General features: G+C 39.9%; 2 protein-coding genes and 1 pseudogene across 2 annotated transcripts; all 3 read right to left on the reverse strand.

The window, feature by feature from the left end:
- Window positions 1-754: 754 nt before the first annotated feature.
- LOC115729892 (receptor-like protein EIX1) lies at window positions 755-3,780 on the reverse strand. The gene has a single exon (XM_030660527.2). It carries the CDS (start codon window positions 3,778-3,780, stop codon window positions 877-879), a length of 2,904 nt encoding a protein of 967 aa, XP_030516387.2. The 3' UTR covers window positions 755-876.
- A 12,797-nt stretch (window positions 3,781-16,577) lies between these two features.
- Window positions 16,578-18,152, reverse strand: LOC115729889 (receptor-like protein EIX2). The gene has a single exon (XM_030660521.2). It carries the CDS (start codon window positions 18,078-18,080, stop codon window positions 16,578-16,580), a length of 1,503 nt encoding a protein of 500 aa, XP_030516381.2. The 5' UTR covers window positions 18,081-18,152.
- A 15-nt stretch (window positions 18,153-18,167) lies between these two features.
- On the reverse strand, window positions 18,168-20,044 carry LOC125312634 (annotated as a pseudogene).
- Between the last annotated feature and the right edge of the window lie 488 nt (window positions 20,045-20,532).

Genomic DNA, 20,532 nt, shown 5'->3' on the forward strand with positions numbered 1-20,532 from the left:
TAGGTTTCTAATCAACCTACCGAAAATGATTAGTGGCGACTCCAAATTCAAAACACGTTGCATGTTAATTATTTGAACCTTAAGTTGCGATTTGGTATGGACTTGGGAGAGTCCGAGTTAGGTTAGTTAATTAATTAACCTGATAATCCATTAGCCCGAAAATTAACTTGTTTATTTTTCTAGGTCGCGACAGCGCTGGACAAGAAAAGTGTGTGCTAGGATGCACGTGTGAGTTGTGTTAGAGAAGTCCCATGTTGGATAATTGATACGGTGTGGAGCAGTTAATATATCCAAGTTGGCCCATAACTCATTGGCTTAAGCTTTTGAGTGAAGGTGGGTCCAACTGAATATATTGATGGGCTCGGACTTGGGTTCCCCCTTGACGATCTCCCCGAATGAAAGTATCGGGCTTCTGCTGCCCGCCCCCAATAGTGTGGTCTCAGCTGAATTTTGATTCTCACCCACTGATATCTCAAGAAAACATAACCTAGGCAAGGAATAAATTGAACACCGGAGGCCACTATGCTATTAACAATTTCACGTCCTGATGTTGTATTACCTTTAACATGCAATTAGCAACAAAACCATACACCGGATTACATGGAATTGCTAACATTTTTACACCATTGATAAGCAAAAATCATGAATATGATAACAAGGAGTACTGCTAAAGACTCGAGCAACACTAAACTTACAAAATGACGAGATTTGCTTGCTTGGACAAGCTTGAAACTGAAGAACAAACAAATATCGGCTAGGCTACTGCTTAATAAGGAGAAACAAGCCAACTACAGAGATGAATCTGCTTGAACAAGAAAGCAAAAAGTTCACGAGATCAATGAAGGATTGGGCTGATGGATGTGGAGGACAGGCTTGTTATGGTCTTCTGAATCTCCTCCTCAACTCAGTTGCCTTCACTGCAACAATGACATAGACCATGTCTGTTTTACGATCCACATAGTCGAAGTAGGCGCATCTCCAATTCTTCTTGTACACCAAAACTCCTATAACTCCCCAAAACCCAGTCGCAAACCCGAGCAATATGACCACGTAGAACATCGCCTTCTCAAGCTTACTTTCTTCATGGGTACCTTCTTCTGGCACTTGAGGGGCCTCCGCGCCGGGGCATTTCTTTTGTAGAGGATCGCCACAAAGTAGAGGATTGTCGGCATAAATGGAAGGATCATCAAGGGTCTGGATTTGATTTCCTTTGGGAATTGGCCCTGTGAAGTTGTTGTGCGACAAGTTTAGTTTGCTCAGTGATGTAAACGCAGAAAAACTCTGTGGTATTGTCCCTGAAAGGTGATTGCTAGAAAGATCAAGTGACTCGAGTGATTTCATATCTCCAATCATAGCCGGGATGTCTCCAGAAAGAAAGTTGCGTGATAAGTTCATGCCTCGCAATATGGAGAGCAAGGTAAGCTCTTCGGGGATCGGCCCAATCAATTTGTTGCTTGAGAGATCCAAATTGACCATAAGCTGTAGATCCAGTGTTGTGTAGTCAAGGTCTATCCCCTTCACAAACTGCTTCACATGCTGTTGATTCCACACTGTTGGAGTGATGTTAAAAGGCAAGGGAATTGCCGCCCCATCATAAGCAGGGGAGAGTGAGTTGCTCAGTTTCATACCTTTCATATGGCCAAGACAATTTGGAATCGTTCCTGTCAGATTATTCACTGCTAGGTCCAATATGCGCACTGCAGAGAGTAAGCATAGCTGGGAAGGGATACTACCATTGAACGTGTTTTCTCGCAGTCTAAGAATCTCTAGAAACTGAAAACTTGGCCCAAACCAATGTGGAACACTTCCAAAGATTTTGTTCTCGCCAAGATCCAAAATCCGCAAGTACCTGCAATAGCTTATAGTCACCGGAATTTCGCCATGGAGACTGTTGTTGTTCAAGTGTATTGAGCTAAGCGCACTTGAATTTCCCAAAGAACTCGGTATGACTCCGGACAACTTGTTGGACGATAAATCCAGGATAACCAAAAAGGAGTTCTCCGTCCAACATGAAGGAATTTTGCCAACTAATCCATTCCTTCCAAGGTTCAACACAACCAATTCCATCTCGCATAATGTGGTCGGTACTGGACCACTTAAGAGGTTATCATTCAGAAAAAAGTAATTTATAAGAGGCATTGCTAGGCCAATATCTTGCGGAATAGGTCCTGAGATTGAGTTGTGAGAGAGATCTAACGAGTACAGGTTAGAAGAAAACTTCGGAAGAGATCCATTTATTTGGTTGTAAGAGAGATTCAGGTGGGATATTGACATGAGACTTAGCCAATCTGGGAGAGCTCCTGTGATGGAGGCATTGGACAAAACTATCTCTTCTGCATTAACTTGCGTTCTTATCCACAGGGGAAATTCCGTTCCAAACGTGCAAGACATCATCCGAATGTGCGAGAGATTGAAGGGCGGTATCCAGTTGGAATCCACCTCGAAAGCTAAATAATTGTAGCTGATATCCAAGGACGATAGCTTCGAGAGCTTGGAGAAGTGGATTTCGGAAACTGTTCCTCTCAAGGAATTTGCGGAAAGATCTAAAGTGTCAAGATCTTGAAGTTGTCCGAGACTGTGTGGAATGGTGCCATTTAGAAGATTGTTACCGAGACCTAAAAACGATAAGACTGGCAAACTTCCTAACGCCTCTGGAATATTCCCTGTTAATTGATTATGTGACAGGTCAAGTATCGTCAGGCTTTTCAAGTGCACCATCCATTCTGGAAAAGCTCCCTGAAGAAAATTATTATTTATCCGCAGTTGCTCCAAGTTTTTCCCGATAAGCCCTGAAGAATTTCGCTCAACTGAAAATATCTCATGAAGTTCGTTATGCCCCAAGAATAGTGACTCGAGGAATGGTTTGTTCCTTAAGAAACAGAACAACCCTCCTTCAATGCTTTGCAAGACATTGTATTCAAGATTGAGATCGACAAGACTTCCCAAGTTATTGAACCCCCTTGGTATTGAAGAGTTCAAATGGTTCCCTGAAAGGTCAAGGAACTGGAGAGAAGTTTTGTTTTGAAATATAGGGCTCGGGATGGGGCCTTCGAAAAGATTAGTTGAAAGATCAAGGTTCCACAGAGAAACCATGTTATGAAATATAGAGCTTGGGATGAGACCTTCGAAAGAATTCTGTGAAAGATCAAGGCTCGAGAGAGAAGTCGTGTTTTGAAATGCAGCGCATGGTATGGGACCTTCAAAACTATTCGATGAAAGATCAAGATGCTGGAGAGAAGTCATGCTTTGAAATATAGCGCGTGGGATGGAACCTTTGAAATAGTTTAGTGAAAGATCAAGGTGCTGGAGAGAAGTCATGTTTTGAAATATAGAGCTCGGAATGAGACCTTCGAAAAAACTCACTGAAATATAGTTAAAACTCATTGAAAGATCAAGGTGCCGGAGAGAAGTCATGTTTTGAAATAGAGTGCTCGAGATAGGACCTCGGAAAAAATTATCCGAAAGATCAAGGTACTGAAGATGAAGAGAAGTAGGCAGGTGAAGTTTATGAAGCCCACAGGCTGACAGGCTCAAATGTGATAAAGATGGGAGCATGCTGAAAAGCTGCATGGGGTCTTCAGATCCGGTAATAGTCAGGCCGCTCATGTCAAGGTACTTCAATGCATGAAGATGCGAAACCCATTGAATGTCTTCAACGGCAACCGTGTAATTGTAATTATGGAGATCGAGGACTTCCAATTCAGTGAGATTTCCCCAGTCACGAGAAACAGTTGCAAAACCAACAGAGTGGGACAGGTTAAGGTACCTTAACTGCTTCATGGAGCCAATGAATTTGAGCATGCTCGCATTTTCGAAAAAGAACCCACTCAACTCTAAGGAGCTCAAGTATCTCAAGTTGAGCAAAGAAGAGCTCAATTCACTAGCTGTGGAAATATTTTGTTGTAATGAGAAATCACTTCCTGATGTAATCTGAAGCATGACAACATGTCCATTTGCTCGGTTGCATTTTACTCCTGTCCATCGGCAACAATCTCCACCATTCCAAGAAGAAAGGATGTGAGATGTGTTTGAGAGACCTTGTCTGAGTTGGAGCAGAGCATTCCTTTCTTCTTCGAAGCAAATGGAGGATGAGCTTCCGTTTCTGCACAAGCATACACATGCATTGTCTAAAATTAACAATAGACTTACTAGTAAAATCACTTTTACACTTTCATGTCCCGCCATGAATGATGATGAAATTGTAAACAAAAGCTATATCGCACGCAAAAGCCACTCGATTAGGCTTCTAGTTTTTGGCTTGGGTGCATCTGTTAAAACTTTGAGAAGTTGGTTTTGAGGATGTTCTTAAGAAAAAACAAAGGGCATTTATAGAGAGCAAGGGAAGGAGGGGAAGTGAATGCAACCAATTAGTTCTGCATTTTCCTTATAGTGCATATCATGTGTTCATAATTTTATTTATCGTCATGGTAAGCGTAGTCATCCATTCTTAAATTTAGTGTAATTTGAAAAGGAAATGGGAAAGCATATATTCTACGACTCGGAGCTTGTCATGTTAAGGAACGTATATTGACTTTATTGCATGAACTTGTCTTCTCACACAAATTGATGGAATACTTCAAAGATTGTCCCGCACGGTTGCTTTCCATCACCATTTGAGTGGACCGATGGAATCAAGACCTACATTGGCAACATGCATATGCCCCCAAATAATTGGCGAGGCAGCAAGATTGATTTCAAAATCACACTTCTCGTTTTATTAGCTAGATGAAAAACCCATCATCGAATTATTGTCATAGGCTAGAATGCGTGCAAATTGGATCGAATAAACATCACGGTGGAACTTGAAAGTTAAGGAATAAAATTAGCAAGAGTGATATGAAGAAATTGAGGAACTTGGCAGTCAAGACAGGCAAAAGTTTGGTCTTTCAAGTCTCTTGTACCAATTGTGCTCTACTAGTGCGTTGTGAGTCTTGATTAGATAGAAATGGCTTTTCTCGCTAATTTAATAAGGTGAGAGCGATGTCGTGAATGACGGGTTCTTGTTTTTCATATTAGTTGAAATCCATTTTTCAACCCTCGCGAGCACGGCAGCTCTGTATTATTGTATTGCTTGTTCCAGTAATTCTTGGAAGCTTCATCGATGGTTACTGTAATCCTTTAGCCCAAGACAACAAGAATCAAACCCTCAAAAGGAGTACTCGCTTGGTGACGGTGGAGATTTAAGTGTGTAACGAGCATCATCAACTTGCTCTTAGCTTTGCCCCCTGCTGTAAGCCAAGCAAACGATGACATGTTAACGAAGTCGTAGCACCGAAATGTACGCACTTTGGTGGGGCTAGACCAGCCAGCATGATTGTGGGAAACTTCGAGGATGGCGAAGTTTTGCAATGCAAGACCCGCAAGCACCAAGTCAAAAAGCCTTGAGGTCCATTATGCAACGCAACGACTTGGGTCTGTCTGTCTGTCAATAGCTGGTAGCATTTTTCTTCGCATAAGTGCAAATTCTAAAGTATGACTTGTGACATCCCTAGATTAAGTCTTGAGATCCTTGTTGTCATGCTATGCGACGACTTGGGTCTATCTACATTCATCTGATTGCATTTTCGTCCGCAAGCACCAACTCAAAAAGTCTTGAGGTCCATGTCGTTATGCTATGCAACGACTTGGGTTTGTCTATATTCATCTAGTGGCATTTTTCTTTAGATAAATGGAAATTCTAAAGTGTTGAAATATGTTTCGAATTTGAGCTCGAAAAGAAGAGTTTCTTAATTCAAATTGGTTACCTATTTTGAATAGGTTTCATGATTGATGGTTTTCAAGTTGGAGAAGGTTTCCTATTTTGGATCCAATCCTTACCTATAAATAAGAAATGCATGTTCTTTATGAAGAATATCGAGAGGAGCATCTGCTAGTGAATTACATCCCTAGTATTTGAAGCCACTTTAATCTTGTGAGTAAGATTTGTGAATTCTTCCGTGAGATGGAGAGATTATTTCATGATAAATTGTGGGTTATTGTGTAACAGCCTGGGACCCACGCGCTTCCGTTGCGCCACTTTGCAAGATATTGTCCGCTTTGGACACACAGTCCTCACGGTTTTGTTCCTCCGAGCGTCGCCCATACAACGCCCGGAAAACGCGTCTTGCAAGTCTAAGGGCACCCAAGGCTTATAAGGCCTTCCCAAGACCTCCTCTTAGGCAATGTGGGACTAGGGATGTCACATAAACCTCCCCTTAGCGGCACAGCGTCCCCGCTGTGCCCTCAGCGGCACTAGCGAGCGCCCATTGCAGCCCCACATACGGTCGGAGGTCGGCTCTGATACCAACCGTAACAGCCTGGGACCCACGCGCTTCCGCTGCGCCACTTTGCAAGATATTGTCCGCTTTGGACACACAATCCTCACTGTTTTGTTTCTCCGAGCGTCGCCCATACAACGCCCGGAAAACGCGTCTTGCAAGTCTAAGAGCACCGAAGGCTTATAAGGCCTTCCCAAGACCTCCTCCTAGGCAATGTGGGACTAGGGATGTCACATATTGGATGTAATCGAGGGCTGGGAAACATTGAGACAGTGTTTGAGTGACTCGAGCATGGTTTGTAATACATTGAGAGAGTGTTTGAGTGACTTGAGCATGGTTTGTAATCTTCGTTGCATCACTTGATCTATAGTGAAATTCATTCATGCTTTCTCCATGGACGTAGTTTTCTATGACCGACCCACATAAATCTAGTATCCGATTCATGTTCTTGTGCTATCTATTTTTATTGTTGGATCGTTTGATTTTTCGCAATACAAAATAGGTCTAATTTAACTGCTACTCAAATGCTTATCATGGAGTTTGAGTATAAGCTCACATTTCTTTCTACAAAGTGCGTGTATGGGGTGTTTATTATGAAGGGCCGATGAAAGTTACCGAGAGGGAAAAAAATAAGATATGGTACGCAATGAATCGATTCTCGTAAATATCTCTTTTGGGCATAAAGAACGCTCTCTTGAATTTTCCCGCTAATATCGATTGTTAATCGGAGGATGACAAGACGGAAAGAGAATTAACGCTTGAAGACACAATGAGATTTTGTATGATTTGGTATTTAAATATTCTAATACTCCTTGTCGTGACTTTCCTGAAACGAATCTGCAAGGTGTTTGAACAAATTATCATGTGAATCTTTCTTGCCTGCATTTGCACTTAACACGGGCTCTCCCAAGCCCTATTGGCCACGACCTTAATTTTACTTGATTGATTATCACACTTGTTTTTGCTTTAAAAGTAGTCACTACTTTTTTATTGGGAGATTACACCCCAAGTAAAACATGGCTATTCGCGATTACTACCGCAAGATATTTGTGGATATAGGACTAGGTTAGGCGAGTTTTGCCTAACACCCCTTATCGGCACCAATCCTCTTTTCATAAAACAGTGTCTAAAATTGGAAAAAGCATCTCGACAATAAATTAGAAGATAATATTCATCTCAATTAATACCACGAAAAACTTCAAACTAGTATGCTAGTGACAAATTTACCCAAACCGGTATACCTATGAAAAATTTATCATCTTTTAATTTTAATTAAATTTTACTATCAACTTATTGAATAAGATGACATATGAAAGTTGACGGATGTACTTGTTTAGAGTTTTTACTCTTTGTTTGTCACAAATATATCAGTTCGGGGTTTTTTGTGACATTAATCAAATTTTAATAAAACTAACAGAGGGTTAATTTATTGCACACGTATAAGTTTGGGCGGAACATATATTATATGAGCTTGTCTTCTCACACATATTTAATTGTTCTCCATTAAGAAATTATCCACCAACATGCCGATGACTTGACTCCAAGTCGATCGTCTCCCAGAAAGTCATAAGTCGACCTCATCTCTTTAAATTTTCGTGCTTGGGCTGATAGAGTACTTCAAAGATGGTCCCGCACGGTTGCTTTCCATCACCATTTGAGTTGACCCATAAAGTCAAGGCCTACATTGGCGACATGCATATGCCCCCAAATGAACGATGAGGCAGTAAGGCGATTCCAAAATCATATTCTTAATTTATTAGCTTGATGAAAACCCATCGTCAAGCAATATTGAATAAGGTTAGAGTGTGCGCAGAATGGATTGGGTGAACATCACGCAAAAAATTGACAGTTAAGGAATAAAATCAGCAAGAAGTTCACATGTAGATTAAAGTTAAATTCAAAAAGAGTCTGAAGAAATTGAGGAACTTGGCTCTGGTTAAAGTAGGATTTCATCAGAAAGTATGAGTTGTTATTTACGTGGGAGAGGACACGTAAACATAAGGTCTTGATATAATTCGCGAAAGAAACGTAGGGAAAAAATTTGACACTATGTGATGATGCTACCCTAGTGGGAAGAAAGACAAAAATCTTTAGTTGGATTCCTGATCTAATGTTGATGTGAGCAACATGCCTGCCCACGGCAGTCCTCTAGCAACACCTTTAGTGACAAACAGAGAAAACTGAATAGCCAAGACTCTCAAAAGTCTGGTCTTCCAAGTCTCTCGTTCCAATTGTGCTCTATTATTGTGTTGTGGGTCTTGACAAATGGCTTTTCTCGCTTATTTAGGAAAATGAAGTTCTTGGCCTTATCTCGCAGGTGACGACCACGTCGAGAATGTCACATTCTTGTTGTTCATATTGGCAGAATTTTTCAACCCTTGCGACTATGGGAGTTCTTTATTATTGTGCCGTGCATCTTGCTCTATTTACTCCTAGAAACTCATTGATGACCAGTATATCGAATAGTTAATATTATCCTTTAGCCCAAACAACAAGAATCAAACCTTGAAAAATTATAATTGTGGCCGATAAGAACTCGCAGACCCTCGACAAGTGGCCAACTGCCTCCTACCTGCCCTAAGAGAAAAAAAATGATAGAAAAAATTAATACACAGAATGATTCTCTCTAACACCGATCAACTTCATGTGTCAAAAGATATCTGCAAGTTGTAAAACACATTTGTCCAAGGTCTCTCACACTCATTTTGAGCCAGCTCCGGCCCTCCTTGTAACATTCAGTTAAATTATAACTCGAGTTCAAGCTATTTAAAAATTCTGACCCGATTAGATAAATATTCAAGTTTGACCACATAGATGAAATTCAAGACTTGGACTTAACCTTGCTGCAGGTTGGACGAGCAAAATGAAAATGGGCACTACAAGAAAAAATTATGGTGTTCCTTGATTGCATGTATATCTTGTGCGTCCAAGGAAGTACTGAGAGAAAGTGGAAGTCTGCCCTCTAGCTACACAGCCGAACGGTAAAAGGGAGGGCTTTCTTGTAATATTCTGTTAACCGAGAAGTAACACATTCAAGAATGCAGCCACACGGTGAGCTCTTGACTTGACGTAGCCGCACGGACACAGAACAAAGAATAAGGAGACGTCTGGCCTTACACATCTCTTTGGCTGTGCGGACGCGTTTTGGACACTGAATCTATGTCGTGAGTTTTACATCCATTTGAGTTGTTTATTTGTAAACAGTTGAGGTATGGATTTAATTAATATAGGTGTGAGAAAGACTCGGCATTGTGACCGCTTATAATTTTGATTCTCCGATTTTTAGTGGATTATTTGCTGCTGGCTTCACTCCTGAATGTAGGTATCGGCACTTGGTGCTGGACCACGTAAATAGTTGGTGTCCTTTATTGTTCCTCATTGATTTCTCTAGTTCTTTCACATTGACATATATTGAAAGGTCCTGGTTAGTTTTTCAGGCATTAATTGCAACACATTCAACCTGACATCAGTTGAGATATAAGTTAAACGTCGCTCCAGAAGCAATCCATATGAGCAGTTTGGTTGACAAATTATGAAGAGTCAAAGTGAGTCCGGTGTATGGCTGCAAATTATACGAGAATCATGATGTACAAATAGGAGGGGGAAGAAAAACTCACTATGTCTAGGATGCCTTCATCAGCTTTTACCCCATTGATAAGCAAAACATCATGAGCATGACAACAAGGAGTACTGCTAAAGAGCTTAGCAACACTAAAATTTCAAAATGACATATTTACTTGCCCGGACAAGCTTGTAACTGAAAAAAACAAAATGTTGGCTACTACACATGAGGAGAAACAAAAGCCAACTACAAAGATGATTCTGCTTGAACAGGAAAGCAAGAACTTCAGGAGATCAATGAAAGATTGGATAGATTGATGTGGAGAACAACTTTGTTATGCTCTTCTCAATCTCCTTCCCAACTCGGCTACCTTCACTGCAACAATCACGGGGACAATGTCTGTTTTGCTTGCTCGGACAAGCTTGAAGCTGAAGAAAGCAAATTACACGAAGTACTTTGAACAGAAAAGACAAATTACAAAATGGCATGGTTTGCTTGCTCGGACAAGCTTGAAACTGAAGAAAACAAACAATTGGCTACTACAAAGCGATCGGCTTAAACAACAAAGGTGAATCAACTATAGAGCAATCTGCTTAAACAAAATATTGTCATGCTCTTCTCATTCACCTTCTCAACTCGGCAGCCTTCACTATAACAATCGCGTAGCCCTTGTCTATTTTACGGTCCACATAGTCAAAAGAAAGAGAAAAGTATTTTCGTTGGATTCGTCATATGTAATGTTGATCCGAGATGACACCATTAGTGACCATTTCAGAAAACTTCATCATCAAGACGCGCAGAAACTTGGTCTTCCAAGTCTCTTGCTCCAATTGTGCTCTATTATTGCGATGTGGGTCTTGAAGAGATAGAAATGGCGGAGAAATTATCAAAAAATTCAAACTTATTATATAAATGTTAATTCAGTCTTAGAATTTTTAATTTGACCAATTTAGTCATAAACCTTTTGACAATATATCAAAATTGATCGGAATAATCAAAAAGCTTATAATTGAATTGGCATTTATACAATAGGTTTGAGATTTTTTTGGTAATTGTCCCTACAATTGGCTTTTCTCGCTTATTTAGTTAAGCGAAGTTCTTGGCAAAATCTTGCAGGTAACAAGTCAATGTCAAGAATGTCGAGTTTTTGTTATTCATACTAGCTGAAATCCATTTTTCAAGCCTCGTGAATAAGGCAGCTCTTTATTGATGTACCGTGGGCCTTGTTCCATCTATTCTTAGAAAAGCACACCGATGACGAACACATCAAATAGTTAATGTGATCCTTTAGCTCTGATAACATGAATCAACCCCTTAAACGACTACACATTTGGTGACAATTCAAGGGTGTATAAATAACATTACCAACTTTTTCTCATCTTATTTGGGACTCTGGATCTTAGGCTTAATCTCTTTCATGAGGCGTACTTTATACGGGAGATAGATTATTCGTTTAAATTAGATTAGGACTAATATTAGAAATGATGAAATTCTACAAAGTGCTTGGCTTTGCCCCCTGCTATAAGCCAAGCAAATGATGACCTGTTAACGAAGTCATAGCACCAAGATGTACGCACTTTGGTGAGTGGAAAACTTCAAATATGGAAAGTTTTGGAGGGAAAAAGGAAAAAAAAAAAAAAAAAAAAAAAACGACATATTTTTGTACAGCCCAAAGTGGGAAAAACTTCAAATTTATTGACGCGAGTTTTGCGAGAGGCTGCATTAGAGCCCGCAAGCACTCATAGTGGTAAAAACAGTTTCTTGGTGAATGATGAACTCAGCTTTAAGTACGCCTAATTCAACCACTACTCAAATGCTAATCATGGATTTTGAGACTAAACTCAGCTTTCTTTTCACGAAGTACGTGTATGGGATATTTGTTAGGAAGGACTGATGAAAGTTAGCAAGAAGAAAAATAAGATGCGGTACAATATCAATGGATTCCCGTGAATATCTCTTTTGGGTTGAAAAAAGCTCTCTTATGTATCCCTGTCGATATCAATTGCTCATCCTAGGATGATAAGACAGTAGGAGAATTTAAGGATGGTGAGATTTTGCATGATCATTATCAACTACTCCAAATGATTAAACTATCACATGAACGCGTGATTTAATAGTTGAATATTGTGATACTCCCCGTCGTGACCCTTCCTAGACTAATGACATCTACGAGGCGTTTGGATTTAGTATTATCATGCGAATCCCTCTTGCAAGGTGGCAACTTCCACTTAACACGGGCTCTCCCAAGACTTATCGATCGCAACGTTAGCATACTTGATTGTTGTGTTATTTATTTTTGCTTTAAGAGTCATCGCTTATCTATTATGAATCAATTAGAGCCCAAATAAGATAAAAGATTTCACAGTGACTTCCTTGAACTAGAAATTCGTGGGTACAAAGATTTGGTTAAGTAAGTTTTACCTAAAACCTACTATGAGTGCCGTTTCTCCTTTGATAAAATGGTGTTTCATGCAATTTTTTCTTATTTTCATCCCTAAACATTCAAATTTATACGGTCACACATAAGTGGGCAAGCAACAAAATGAAATCAGTCAATTACAAAACAAATAGACTGTGAAAATGAACCCGAGCCATATCAAGCAACATTATACAAACGTCTTAATGCAAAGCCTCAAGACAAGACCCGTGAGCTATATACATAAAGGGAGAGTGCAAATTGGAATGTACTAAACAACGTAATTTCCCTGAATAGCGCCAATTAACATGGAAATGTTTAACCTTGTGCAATATAAAATGCAATGCACTTCTAAGAGAATAAATCTATTTATACAATGTGAATACATGAAAATAAATCTGGGATTTTTTATATGCACCCCAAAAGACATAATTTTGTAAATGTTTTTAACGAACATCCAATCTGAAATTACTAGCATGCAAGAATGATCTTTGTCTTTTCCAATTGATGACATACGAACTATGGAAAATAAACGTGCAAATATAGCAGTTAAATGATAGTACAACCTAAATATCCTAGAAGTGCATTGAAACATCTGTTCTATGGGAACTTCCAATTTTCCTAAGAAGGTAGCTGTGTGCGTAGGAATGTTTATGTAGAGAACACTTGAGATAGCACGATTCAAAGTCTAACAAGGGCATGATCAATCTTTTCTGATTCTCATCCCTAAAATACCCAGGAAATCTTTTTTATTCTTCTTCTCTTCCGCTTAATCACACATGCGGTGGGATAATCTGAGCCATGATCAACGAAGCTTGGAGAGAATATACGAAGTTTAGAGTACACAACTCTTGATTATTCAATAAAGGAGATTCATATCAATGGTGGTCAAGAATGGCGAAAGAGTATTTTGACACAAAAATAAGTAGGGATGAGCATGGTTCCAAGGTCGCACCTGGAATCTAAAATCGGATTGGTGGGGAACCGGTCAAAATTTCAGGTTCCAAAATAGCTAGGGTACTGGTCCATGGTAGGTTTCAAGTTCCAAAAATTGGAAAACTTGTTCCGATAGAAATGTTCAAGATAGGTCGAACCTGTAACAAGTTTTTTATTTTTTTCTTAATATATGTCTTCTCGCAATCCTATTATATTTCATGACGTCTAATAATGAGTGTGTAATCTAAAGTCACTAATCCGAGCTTCTATTTTCAGCCATATTTGTGAGTGAGACTACTACTTTTTTAGTGTTCTATATTTATTTGTATGTCTAATGTGAGGTGTGATGAGTACACTGTAGCAGCAAATGGTGTTCATTAAAAGTGATGATTCATTACAATCTTTCAATTAAGAATATAAGTAGGACTTGGGTAGACCCTAGATACCCACCCTAGAACCAACCCCGAAATCTGTGATAGGATAAGTTCCAAATTACGTGGTATGCAAGATAGGATCCAGGTACCAAAAAATGAAGAACTTGTACCGAAAAGTAGGTTCCAAGTTTCAAGTGGAACATGCTCGGAACCTGGAACCTCTCACCCCTAATTATAAGGATTTGTTTATAACTAAGAGCGCAAGTGCCACAAAACAAAAGGAGGCCTCTTGTTACATTACTATGCATCTTTTTCTATTCCCCCTAGTTGTGAACAAATATACATAATGTTTCTCTCTAACACCGATTATCTTCATGTGTGAAAAGATATATGCGACCTATTAACAAAAAAAAGAGGAAACGTTTCTGCCAAAAGAAGCTTCTCTCATAGGACAATGGCAAACAAGAAACACCTTTGCCCAATGTCTCCCACAATCGTTTTATGCCAACTCTTGCCGTCATTGTAACATTCAACCTGTGACGATATCAGTTGAGACATTAATTAAACGACGCTCCAGAAGCAATTCCGATGGGCAGTTTGGTTGACAGATTATGAGGACTCAAAGAGAGTCCAATGTCCGGCTGAAAATTACACGTGAATCATGATGCACAAATTGGAGGCGGGGAAAAAACTCACTATGTCTACGATGCCTTCATCAGCTTTTACTTCTCCGATTACATATATCGACTCATTAAGGACGGCAAAGGTAGAATACCCTCTAGCACAATTCATCGATTCCCCAACCATCCAACAATCCAAGCACGGATCATACACTTCAACGCTCGCAACCATTGAATTTTCATCAAAACCAGCCAAGGCATATCTATTGAAGGAGTATAGATAAGACACTGATGATGCTCGTGAAAACTAACACTCAAAGTTGAGCAGAGTACAGGTCGCTTTAGTTGATTTGCAGTTCTTTCTTTTAGTTATTTTAGCAGAACAGGAGAGAGAGACTGCAAGGAATTTGTTTAATCAGACTTAGGTCGTGAGAAACTACTTAATACCCAAGCACGGATGTAAAATAGTATCATATTCACTTCAAGGAAAAATATGACATGCTTTTCCAGCATCTACATGCAAATATGATCCAATAAAATTGAACAGCTAGCATCAAAAGAACATACAGGTGCACTTACAGTTTTTCATCCAGCGAGACCGGTGACTGGCAGCCCCTCTTTGTGGTCAAGCTTCCAATTTTGGTCCAAGAATGTTCTCTTGGGTCAAATCTTTCAGCCTAACTGAGATAATTCAGCAGAGAAGAAATTACCAACTCTCTGCTGTAGCTAACTCTCATGAAAAATATTCCACATGCCATTCAAGAAATATATAGATTCTTCTCATTCATTGGGAGGAGGTTTAGGTCTACAAGGGTATTTTCGAATCTCCGGATATGTGAAAGTTAGGGACCAAACAATAACTTGCCATTCACCTGTAAAGCCTTCTTAGGGTAAATTTGCAAAAGCCCTTCAGCGTTCACATGGGGAATAACACAGCCATTTCCCATCAGCTGCAGCAACATATGATGGGTCAATCTCATGCCAGATACTTTCACAGTTTGCACAGCAGTTGACAAGAATTTCCCCAATGAAAGTAAAATAACTCATGTACTTGGATTTATCGGGAAAAAGGACAACAGCTAGTCAATTAAGGGTTTTTTTGGATTTCCAGATATGTAAAAGGTGTGGACGGCAAAAGAAAAGAAAAAAAAAAAGAAAGAAAAACTTGCAAAAGCCCTTCAAGTGTTTAGCGAGTAAAGCAAAATAGCAGACAGCATTATAAAGGAGATGTGAGAAGTTAATTAATGCTTAATAGTAAAGAGAGGAAAAGGAAGTTCATTTTCCTACAAGGAACAAGAAGATGGCCGGAGAAGAGATTCGTTAGGGTAAAACAAAATAACCACCAAGCACATGGTAGTGAATTCGTTACAAACAACTAACTTAGACGACACACTCATACGAGGGTCGACTTTTGAAAATATAGTCCGTAATCATGGAAAAATCGTTACATGGTTTTGAATTATAACTTATGACAAGTTCGCAGGATAAAACTAACCAACAGATATACTAAAATGATCTCAGCCTCCATACTATAATCTACACATTAATTATATTAGTATACAGTATTTAAACATGGCACCTATAATCTAGACTAAGTTCCAACACTATTGTGAATTCTCAATCGTGTTCCATTTAAGAGCGAGGCAGGCCTAAATTTTCTTGAGTTTGATTTTCTCTTACAAATAAAAACAAACAGTGATTCATGATAATGTTGGGGACTGGCTAAGACAAGCAATAGAATTGGAAATTGCCAACAACTCTAACAAAAAATATCAATAATGGATTTTCAATTTTCCCATGATTGGAAAATGGGTTCGTCTCAAACAATGAGATTAAATATAAAAGAGAAGAAAATGAGAATTAGCTCTCCTTTTTCAGTGATCTATCAATGTTAATACGTTGAGTGATTTGATTTCTATACTCTCCATGCGTCGAATTGTTTCTACACTTTCACGAGTCCTTCATTTATGATTTTGTTTACATGCATGTTTTTTTCCTGATGCCTCAAAATTGAGAAAGGAATAAGTTGAACATACATTGGTGGGAACTATGCCATTTACAATTTCATGTCCTGCTGTTGTGTACCCTCAACCTACAATAAGCAGCAAAACCATAAACAGGATGAAATGGGATTGCTAACATAGTTCAACTTTTACACCATTGATAAGCAAAATGATATTTTGGCTATTATAACACGAAGTACTGCACTGCTAAAGCGCTGACCAAAACAAAAATTACAAAACGACATGATATGCTTGCTCGGACAAGCTTGATACTAAAGAAAACAAAAAATTGGCTACTACTCATAGCGAGAAACAAGCCAACAAGAAACATGATTCTGCTAGAACAAGAAAGCAAGAACTTCAGGAGATCAATGAAGGATTGGACTGATTGATGTGGAGAACGGGCCTGTTATTCCCTTCTGAATCTCCTTCTCAACTCAGCTGCCTTCACTGCAACAATCACGTAGACCATGTCTGTTTTACGATCCACATAGTCGAAGTAGATGCGTCTCCAATTCTTCTTGTACACCAAAACTCCAATAACTCCCCAAAACCCAGTCGCAAACCCGAGCATTATGACTACGTAGAACATCGCCTTTTCAAGCTTGCTTTCTTCATTGGTATCTTCTTCTTGTGCTTGAGGGGCCTCCGTGCCGGGGCATCTATTTTGTAGAGGATCGCCACAAAGTAGAGGATTGTCGGCATAAATGGAAGGATCATCAAGGGTCTGGACTTGATTGCCTTTGGGAATTGGCCCCGTGAAGTTGTTGTGTGATAAGTTCAGCTTGCTCAGTGATGTAAATGCAGAAAAGCTCTGTGGGATTGCTCCTGAAAGGTGATTGTTCGAAAGATCAAGTGACTCGAGTGATTTCATGTCTCCAATCATAGCCGGGATGCATCCAGAAAGAAAGTTGTGGGATAAGTTCAAGCCTCGCAATATGGAGAGCAAGGTAAGCACTTCAGGGATCGGCCCAATCAATCTGTTGCTCGAGAGATCCAAATTGACCATAAGCTGTAGATCCAGTGTTGTGTAGTCAAGGTCCAACCCTTTCACGACCTGCTCCACATGCTGTTGATTCCACTCTGGTGAAGTGATGTTATACTTTTGTGAGACGCCTCCATGTATGCTTTTGTGCAGTTTCATACCTTTCATATAGCCAAGACAATCTGGAATCATTCCTGTGAGGTTATTCACGGCTAGGTCCAATATGCGCAGTGCCGGGAGTGAGCATAGCTGTGGAGGACTACTACCATTGAACATGTTTCCTCGCAGTCTAAGAATCTGTAGAAACAAAAAGCTTGGTCCAAACCAATGTGGAACACTTCCAGAGATTTTGTTATCCCCAAGATCCAAAATGATCAAGTTCCTGCAATTGTTCATAGTCACAGGAATTTCTCCATGGAGACTGTTGTTGTTCAAGTGTATTGACCCCAGCCCCATTAAATTTCCCAAAGAACTCGGTATGACTCCGGACAATTTGTTGGATGATAAATCAAGGATACTCAAAAACGGGTTATGCTTCCAACATGCAGGAATTTTGCCAACTAATTCATTCCTTCCAAGGTGCAACGCAAACAATTCCATCTCACATAATGAGGTTGGTACTGGACCACTCAAGAGATTATCATTCAGATACAAGTAATCCAATCGAGGCATCCCTAGGCCAATATCTTGCGGAATAGGTCCTGAGATTGAGTTGTGAGAGAGATCTAATGAAAACAGGCTAGAAGAAAACTTGGAAAGAGATCCACTTATTTGGTTGTAAGAGAGATTCAGGAAGTAGAATGACATGAGACCTAGCCAATCTGGGAGAGCTCCTGTGATGGAGGCGTTGGACAAAGCTATCTCAAATGCATTCACTTGCGTTCTTATCCACTGGGGAAATTCCGTTTTGAACTCGCAAGACATCATCCGAACGTACACGAGATTGAAGGGCGGTATCCAGTCGGAATCCACCTCGAAAGCTAAATAATTGTCGCTGATGTCTAAGTAGGATAGATTCGAGAGGTTGGAGAAGTGGATTTCAGAAAGTGTTCCTCTCAAGGAATTTGCTGAAAGATCTAAATAGTGAAGATCTTGAAGTTGTCCGATACTGTGTGGAATGGTGCCACTCAGAAGATTGTTACTGAGATCTAAAAACATTAAGACTGGCAATCTTCCTAACGCCTCTGCAATATTCCCTGTTAATTGGTTATGAGAAAGAACAAGTCGCTCTAAGCATAACCAACCATATGATGAGGGGATGGTTCCATGCAATTGATTATGTGATAGGTCAAGTATCGTCAGGTTGTTCAAGGGCACCATCCATTCTGGCAAAGCTCCCTGAAGAAAGTTATTATTTATCTCCAGTCGCTCCAAGTTTTTCCCGATAAGCCCTGAAGAATTTCGCTCGACTGCAATTATCTCCTCATGAATTTCGTTATACCCCAGCAATAGTGACTCGAGGAATGGTTTGTTCCTTAAGAAACAGAACAACCCTCCTTCAATGCTTTGCAAGAGATTTCCTTCAAGATTGAGATCGACAAGACTTCCCAAGTTATCGAACCACCTTGGTATTGAAGAGTTCAAAAGGTTCGATGAAAGATCAAGGTGCTGGAGAGACGTCATGTTTTGAAATATAGGGCTCGGGATGGGACCTTCGAAAAGATTCCTTGAAAGATCAAGGCTCCATAGAGAAGTCATGTCATTAAATATAGCGCTTGGTATGGAACCTTTGAAAAAATTCTCTGAAAGATTGAAGGTATCGGAGAGAAGTCGTGTTTTGAAATACGGTGCTCGGGAAGCCACCTTCGAAATGATTCCATGAAAGATCAAGGTATCGAAGAGAAATCATGTTTTGAAATACGATGCTCGAGATGGGACCTTCGAAATAGTTCTCAAATAAATCAAGGTGCCGGAGAGAAGTCATGTCTTGAAATAGATTGCTCCGGATGGGGCCTTGGAAACCATTACTTGAAAGATCAAGGTGCCGAAGGGAAGTCATGTTTTGAAATATAGTTCTCGGGATGGGACCTTCGAAACCATTTCTTGAAAGATCAAGGTGCCATAGAGAAGTCATGTTTTGAAATATATTGCTCGGGATGGGACCTTCGAAACTATTCCGTGAAAGATCGAGGTATTGAAGATGAAGAGAAGTAGGCAGGAGAAACTTGTAAAGCCCGCAAGATGATAGGCTCAAATGTGATAAAGATGGGAGTATGCTAATCACCTGCATGGGGTCTCCAGATCCGGCAATATTCAAGCCACTCAAGTCGAGGACTTCCAACTTGGTGAGATTTCCCAATTCAAGAGGGAATGTTACAAAACTGAAGGAGTTGGACAAGTTAAGGTACCTCAACTGCCTCATCGAGCCAATGAATTTGAGGATGCTCGCGTTTTCGAAAGTGATTCCGCTCAACTCTAGGTAGCTCAAGTATCTAAAGTTGACCAAAGAAGAGTTCAGCTCACTAGACACGGAAAAATTCCGTTGTGATGGGAATTGAATTCCTTGCGTGATCTGGAGCATGACGACATGTCCATTCGCCGGATCGCAATTCACTCCGGTCCACCGGCAACAATCACCGCCACTCCAAGAAGAAAGGAGGTGAGATGTGCTTGAGAGACTTCGTCTGAGTTGGAGCAGAGCATTCCTCTCTTCTTCAAAGCAAATGGAGGATGAGCTTCCATTTCTGCACAAGCATACACAAGCATTGTCTAAAATTAACGACACACTTACTAGTAAAATCACTTTTAAACAACCGGGTGCTGCCATGAATGACGACGATGAAATTGTAAACAAAAGCTATATCGCACGCAAAAGCCACTCGATTAATCTTCTAGTTTTTTTGGCTTGAGTGCATTTATATAAACTTTGAGAAGTTGGTTTGGAGTGGGTTCTTAAGAGTAGCTAAAGGGCATTTATAAAGATGAAAGGAAGGAGTGATGGTGTACAATATGCGCCATGTGTTCATAATTACATTTACCGTCACGGTAAACGTAGCCGTCAATTGTCAATTTTAGTAGTGTTTGCAAAGGAAATGGGATGAACATGACTTGACTCGAAGTGGACCGTCTCCCATAAAGTCAAAGTCGACATTATCTCTTTGAACTTCATCGTCAAGACACGCAGAGGTCTTGTCTTTCGTGTCTCTTGCTCCAATTGTGCTGCGTTTTGGATCTTGACAAGATAGGAATGGCGGGGAAATTAAAAAAAAAAAAAGTCCTAAATTTATTAAACGAATATCAATTCAATCTTAGACTTTTCAATTTAGTCCTAAAACCTTCTAATGACCTTATGATTGAATTGGCATATGTACAATAAGTTTTGGACTATTTTTGGTAATTATCCCTACAAATGGCTTTTCTCGCCTATTTAGTAAAGCGA

Source organism: Rhodamnia argentea, chromosome 10, assembly GCF_020921035.1.
Source record: "Rhodamnia argentea isolate NSW1041297 chromosome 10, ASM2092103v1, whole genome shotgun sequence".
Lineage (NCBI taxonomy): Eukaryota > Viridiplantae > Streptophyta > Magnoliopsida > Myrtales > Myrtaceae > Rhodamnia > Rhodamnia argentea.

Coding starts and splice junctions, on each gene's coding strand:
- LOC115729892 (XM_030660527.2), bottom strand. CDS start 3,780: ATGAAGCAGTTAAGGTACCTTAACCTGTCCCACTCTGTTGGTTTTGCA.
- LOC115729889 (XM_030660521.2), bottom strand. CDS start 18,080: ATGATGTCTTGCGAGTTCAAAACGGAATTTCCCCAGTGGATAAGAACG.